Source organism: Channa argus, chromosome 1, assembly GCF_033026475.1.
Source record: "Channa argus isolate prfri chromosome 1, Channa argus male v1.0, whole genome shotgun sequence".
NCBI lineage: Eukaryota > Metazoa > Chordata > Actinopteri > Anabantiformes > Channidae > Channa > Channa argus.
Window position 1 is genome coordinate 27,636,633 of NC_090197.1, and position 6,539 is coordinate 27,643,171.

At 40.7% G+C, this 6,539-nt stretch overlaps 1 protein-coding gene across 5 annotated transcripts in view; it reads left to right on the forward strand.

Annotated features, from left to right (window-relative positions):
* LOC137130664 (cullin-9) overlaps window positions 1–6,254 on the forward strand; it is a 41,025-nt gene extending 34,771 nt beyond the window's left edge. For 4 of the 5 annotated variants that reach the window (XM_067511088.1, XM_067511097.1, XM_067511107.1 and 1 more), the window contains 12 exons: window positions 147–264; window positions 461–709; window positions 802–942; window positions 1,025–1,189; window positions 1,528–1,691; window positions 1,772–1,865; window positions 2,132–2,206; window positions 2,369–2,479; window positions 2,564–2,681; window positions 2,767–2,900; window positions 3,951–4,042; window positions 4,191–6,254. In XM_067511088.1, the coding sequence (XP_067367189.1) occupies window positions 147–264; window positions 461–709; window positions 802–942; window positions 1,025–1,189; window positions 1,528–1,691; window positions 1,772–1,865; window positions 2,132–2,206; window positions 2,369–2,479; window positions 2,564–2,681; window positions 2,767–2,900; window positions 3,951–4,042; window positions 4,191–4,413 (1,684 nt within the window). In that variant the 3' untranslated portion in view covers window positions 4,414–6,254. Of the gene's footprint in view, window positions 1–146; window positions 265–460; window positions 710–801; window positions 943–1,024; window positions 1,190–1,527; window positions 1,692–1,771; window positions 1,866–2,131; window positions 2,207–2,368; window positions 2,480–2,563; window positions 2,682–2,766; window positions 2,901–3,907; window positions 4,045–4,190 lie in introns of those variants that run through there. The other variant, XM_067511128.1, reaches the window with a different exon arrangement.
* The last annotated feature ends 285 nt before the right edge of the window (window positions 6,255–6,539 follow it).

Consider the following 6,539-nt stretch of genomic DNA (forward strand, 5'->3'; position numbering starts at 1 on the left):
TTTAAATACTTGTTTAGTATTTACTCTAAGGATCAAAAAGTGTAATTTCATTTAAAATGCCTATTGGAATCAATGAAAATTATTATTATACAGCTGAAATCACAACTTGGATCATATATGTTTGGGTTTTTATCTGTGTGTTGCAGTCTCGTGCCAGCTCCGCAGCGGTTTGAAGACGGGGTTTTGGATGCGGTCCTGTTCTCGATGGGTCGGACAATGACCCAGGAAGAAGTTCGTCAGCTGATGCAGCGGACCGTCCAGCAGGTCAGTGTTCTGTCAATAAAGTCTGTTAAAATGTCAAGTTTGTTAAATTTTGTTTATGGTGCCTCTGCTCTGTGGCTATTTTATCTCAATTACACATCCATAGAGGTATACAGGAAGGAAACAAAAGCTCTCTTTTTGTACCTCAGGAGTGTTCACTGATCAGACAGGTGATCTTATGTTTTTCTGTCCCCCCCAGGTTTCAGGGACTCTGAGTATGGACTTGGATCGGGCCGAGCACCTTCTTATTCACTGCAAGTGGAATGTGGACCTGCTGGTGCAGCGGTACACTGATGACTCAGATGCTCTTATCATGGCTGCTGGGCTCAAGTGCCGTAACCCTCAGCCACCACCAAGCCCCGTCTCAAGCTGCCCAGTGTGTCTGAGCCCTTGGAGCCCTGCCACAGAGCCAGTGCCATCACTGAGCTGCTTGCACTACTGCTGCAGGGTCAGGCAGTTTAACATGATCTGACATGTTGTGTTTTGTGTGTGTGTGTGTGTGATCATGAAATCATGTTTGCATTTGTGTGTGTGCTACAGTCTTGTTGGCAGGAGTACCTGACAGCGCGGATTGAGCAGAACCTGGTCATGAACTGTAACTGTCCAATCACGGACTGCCAGGCTCAGCCCACCTCGCAGTTCTTCATAGATATTCTCACCGATAAGGACACCATTGCCAAGGTAACGCGCCACCATCCAGTGTCACTGTCACTCTTTATGAATTGGGTAACACATTCCTCCTCCTCCTCCCTGTCCCCCTCAGTATGATAATGCCTTGCTCAGAGTCTACGTGGAGTGCTGCTCCAACCTGACGTGGTGCACAAACCCTCAGGGCTGCGATCAGATCCTGTGTAAGGAAAATATGGGCAGCATGGGAACCTGCTCCAAGTGCTGCTGGTCCTCCTGCTTCAGTTGCAACTTCCCTGAGGTCAGACAAATCGCAAACGTACATAATACATAAGTCACTACCAGTGCTGGATATTCTTCTTTACAAAAGTGAGAATGTGTGATCATGCAAGATGCTCAGCTTTTTAGTTTTTAGATTCATGTTTGGCACAATAATTACTTAATTGTTTATGTTACTGATTTCAGATCAAAACAGCAGCACTTACAGAGCTGTTTTGTTATACTAAACCCGATTAAAGCACTGACTAATTCCTATTTAGCTACAGGCAAATGGCCTTACAGATGGATAAATGGATAATGTTTTTTCAGCAGAGGAAGGTCTTTGGATGAGGTTTTTTAATACCTCTGTTCCTCCTCCAGGCTCATTACCCAGCCAGCTGCAGCCACATGTCTCAATGGATGGATGATGGAGGATACTATGAAGGGATGAGTATGGAGGCTCAGAGCAAACACCTTGCCAAGCTGATCTCCAAACGATGTCCGAGCTGCCAGGCTCAGATCGAGAAGAATGAGGGCTGTCTACAGTATGTACACTCAGCAGACCTGCTGACAGTACACACTGAGGAGGAGGGGGATGATGATTGTCATTTTTCTTTGTCCTCAGTATGACCTGTGCCAAGTGCAACCACGGTTTCTGCTGGCGGTGCTTGAAACCCTGGAAACCAACACACAAAGATTACTACAACTGCTCTGCCATGGTGGGTTCCCACACGGTCACATGATCACATTTAGTCAGTGACACAGATCAGCATCAAACTGGCTAATGAGTTTCTGTGTTCACCTAATTGGGTTTTGAAAAAAAGGAGAAAGCATAATGGGAAGAAAAGGAGACATAGGAAGACAGGAGTAAAACAAACAGAGAGAACAAATGGGTATTAAAGGAATTTTAAAGATGTGACAGATTTAACTTCACAGAGTGACAAAACATTATCCTAAGTTTTTCGTATTTTTATTTTTCCTGCAGGTTAGTAAAGCAGCACGTCAGGAGAAGAAGTTCCAGGATTATAACGAGAGATGCACCTTCCACAATCAGGCAAAGGTCTTGTCTGCAATAATTACAAGGATTAAAAAAATACATATTTTAACTGACTAGGATTTTTTCATAGAACTTCAGTCTAAAAGGTTGTTTTGTAGTATCCTCTATAGTAGTAGAGTTGACAGGTGGGGTCTAAATGTTATAGTTTCCTTGTGTCTGTTGCAGGATTTTGCGATTAACCTTGAGAACAAAGTGTCATCTATTAATGAGGCTCTGCAGATGAAGTCTCTGACTTTTGTCATCGACGCCTGTAAAGTCCTTGCTCAAGCTCGAAAGGTAAAATCATCACAGTCACGCGAGACCCCCTGTCCTGCTTTGAAATGTAAATGTGATTACTGTGCCCTGCTTGTCTGTCTGTAGGTGCTGGCCTACTCCTGTGTCTACAGTTACTACAACCAAGAGACAGAGAAGATGGACGTGATGGAGCAGCAGACAGAAGCTCTGGACTTACACACCAATGCCCTGCAGATCCTGCTGGGTGAGACTCTGTAACACTGTTATAAACTGTTTCAGCAGTTTAAACTGGTCCAGCTGGTGTTTACTGGTGTTTTCTGTGTTCCCAGAGGAGACTCTGCTGCAGTGCACTGACCTGGCCTCATGTGTCCGGCTGCTGAAACGAGAACACCTGAATACCGGACTGGAACTGATAAGACGCATTCAGGAGCGCCTTCTGGGCATCCTGCAGCACTCAACGCAGGTGACCAATCAAAGACGCGCTGAAATGGGTGTGAATATTACAGTCTGATTTAAAAAAAACATGAGCTTAAAACATATTTGAATAAAGCAGTCTGAAGACAAACTAAAACAGTGGAAAACCAGTTGAAACTAGTGGTGTGAAAGGCAGATAATTTCCAAACCAATCCTTACATCAATCAACTTTTTTCCTGAAATCTTTATGAACATCTTTTTCAGATGTAATGAATTTTAGCAGTCTGGGGTCTCTTTTGTGTCATTGTAACCCTACACCTTTCCATTGTGCAGATGATGAATGTTTAAATTAGAGATTTTTAGCTAACTACCATCTTTTAACTTCTCAACTGACCCAATGTGGAGACACTTTTCAGAATTGTGACACAAAGAACAGACTCCGACTTAGTAATAGAAAGGCAAGAAATCTCCAATATTTCCAAATCTTTGTTAACAAGTCTATTTTGTAATTTCAAAATTGAGATAATCAAAATAAAAACTTTATTTATGTAGCTTCTTTCATACAAATTAATGCTATTCAAAGAGTAACTCTATGATAATATGACTGTCAGACCAACAAATAGGATTAAAGCTAATGAAAATTACAAATAATGAATGAAAAATTATAACATAATAAAACAAATAAAAACATTGATGATTAAAATGTCAAGAGAATAAAAGAAAGTAAAAGATAAAATAAATTATATGTAAATAAATGCAGTAAATCTACAGCACACATGAGATATTTTAATCAAAAGTAAGGCTAAAAAGCTTGGTTAGAAGATTCTTTTAAAAACACTGACTACCTGTTGTTGTAAGATCTTCAGATGGTTCCAACAGCTCAAAGCATAAACCATAAAAGCTTTTCCATTACTAAAAGGTTTTGTCCTGCACTTTGGAAAAACTCTGAGAATGTGTGAGCAGGTACTGGTTCATTAAGTCACCCACATCTCTCTCAATAACACAGTGTGATTGTATTATATATTTGCTTTCATCACTTATGTTACGTCCATGTAGCAACATTCATCTCAGTGACTGAAGTTTCCTGTGTCCAATCCAGGACTTCAGGGTGGGGTATCAGTCCAAGACCAGCCAGGAACCAGAATCTACTCAGGCCTCCAATCTGTCCAACCACACTAACTCCAACAAAGTGTGAGTACGAAACCCAACTACTAGACAGAGAATTCCAATGAACAAACGGCAAAAGTAGATAAAGATTCGGTTAAAGAAACGGAATAAAAATGTTGTTTTAGTTTCAGCCTTAAACACCAAACTTACTCCAGTTGTTTTGGTCAAACAGGTCAAAGTCGGACCAAGCATCAGAATCTGGGGACTCTGACAACAATAACTTCACAGGTGAGGAGGGCGGCGAGGAGGCTGAGGATGAGGATGATGAGTATGATGAAGAGTATGTCCCTGAGTGGCATGAAGACTACGATGAGGACGAGATCGACGAGGACGACTTCTTCTCTGATGACGACGAGTCAGAGAACTTGGAGAGGGACTTCAGCCCCTTCGACTGAAGCAGAAAGTCAAAAACCTCCCAGCGATGAGGAAGGCGAGAAAGATGCATGACAAGTCTGGCCCCTTGTCGTCTCCTCACCTTTACCTGAGAGCATCAGGAATGATGGGAGACAATCAAAGGGACGTCCTCTTTTACCCGAGCACGCCACGTTCCCCAAACACATCTGCACTCGCTCTTTCACTTTCTATGTTTTACCTTCTGTGTTTTCATGAAGTCAGAATGTAAGAAGACATGGGTCACTTGAAGAAAACAATAGGTTCTGGATTTAGTCTTTAATTTCTGAGAGAAAAAGTAGACTTCAGAGACAAAATTCTTAGTTTAAATTAGGAGAATAAACTATCCGATCTGAGTTTGCAGTGACATAAAAGCATTACTTTTCTGCTTTTTCATGCATTTGTCTGAAGTATGAATAAAACCCAGTATGAATCCAGTTTTATTGAAGACTTTGAGCATTAGACTGGGTAATATTGGTCTGAAACAAGTTTATATCCACTGCAATACCAGTCTGGGGTGCATTTAAGGCCAGTCTGACACCAGTTTGATACAAGTCTGACAGTTCTCACAAAAAAAGTGTCTAAATCAGTAAAAACCAGTTTAACTGCCTGAAAGAAGTTTGAGGTAGTCGGACACCTGTGTAAATTCAGGATAAATTTGCCTGTAAAAACCGGTTTGACACCAGTTTAAAATGGGAATATGTCTGAATAGTTTAAATCCAGTCTGAAATTACTTTCATTGTTTACAAACCAGTCTTTAATCAGTTTAAGGTCAGTCTGAAACTAGACTTAAACCAAATCTGAAGTGTCTCAGATAATGCAAAAACTAGTCTGATGTTCAGAACTGGTCTGAAATTATTTTAGATCCTTTTTGGTAGTTTAAAACCAGTCTAAAGCCTCTCAGGCAAACCAGCATAGTCTCCCATCTGTCTATAATGACTTTGAACAGATTAAATACCAGTCAAAAATGGGTTTAAATGCAGTGTAAAACCATTGTAACCCCAGTCTAAAACAGGATATTTCTGTTTCGATACAAAATCAAGGAAAATAATTTTTTGTCTCTGACCCTGATTTCTCAATTCTGACTTCAATCTCAGAACTTTTTGTCTCTTCCGTCCTCACCCATTTGGGCTCTTTCCTGGTTCTGGATGTCAGTAGTTTTGGCGAAGGATATTTTGCAGAGGAAGTATTTTAATTTCTGATCTTTCAGCGAAAAAAATGTTTCTTGTAGCTGCAGCTTTGTAAATGTTTTTGCTGAGATGAGTAACCACAAAAGGAATTATAAATCCATGACTGTTAGTCGACCCCTCAGTTAGTCCTTGAAGATAAAATCTTTCATCCCATCTTCTGCCTTGATTTATTTTTATGATAGAGGTTGCCTTCATTTGAGAGTAAAGAAAATGGAAACTATTAAAAAACCTTCCTCTGTAACTGTTTTCAGACTTGGATTAACTCCAAATTTTTACACGTGTGAAGATGCTTCTATGCATCTGAGGAAGGTGTTGATGAATGGGCACTGAGCACAGTGTCTGTACGAGCTGTAAATTCTGATGTATCACTGCAATAACCGATGGAAAAATTCTCGTCACTGTCATGTCATTTGCTAAGCAAAGACTTTGTCGCCTGCTCTGTCTCCTGTCTTTAAAAAGGACGTCCTTAGGGTAAGTTTTGATTTGTAGTCGAGAACTCGGCACTCTGCAGGAGTCGAGGGATATCTGATATTCCAGCTCCCTGTTTTGCTATAATTTTGAGAGATCTTATATTCATATTGTTGTTCTTTATTGTTCTTTCTTTGTTGGAGTCAAGCGACTTCAGCCAGCAACCTAAATAAAAGCTTTTTCTGCTATGCTGCAGGCCGACTCAGTTTATTCAAAAAATTGGCTTTGACCCTGAAATGTTTAGGGTTTCCTTATTAATATACACATGTTCTCAGACATTAAAGGTCAAGTTTATTCTACAGAACAGACCAAAATGCACAACTGAGTAAAAGTCCACACAGTTCATGTATATCATAATCTAGCAAACAGCAAGTTCAGACAGGTCAACAGTGAAAGGGGTAAGACTCAAACAACAGGGTACCGGTGAAGCAGAGCACTAAAGGAACCAGATTCAAATGAGGGGCCAAAAAAAA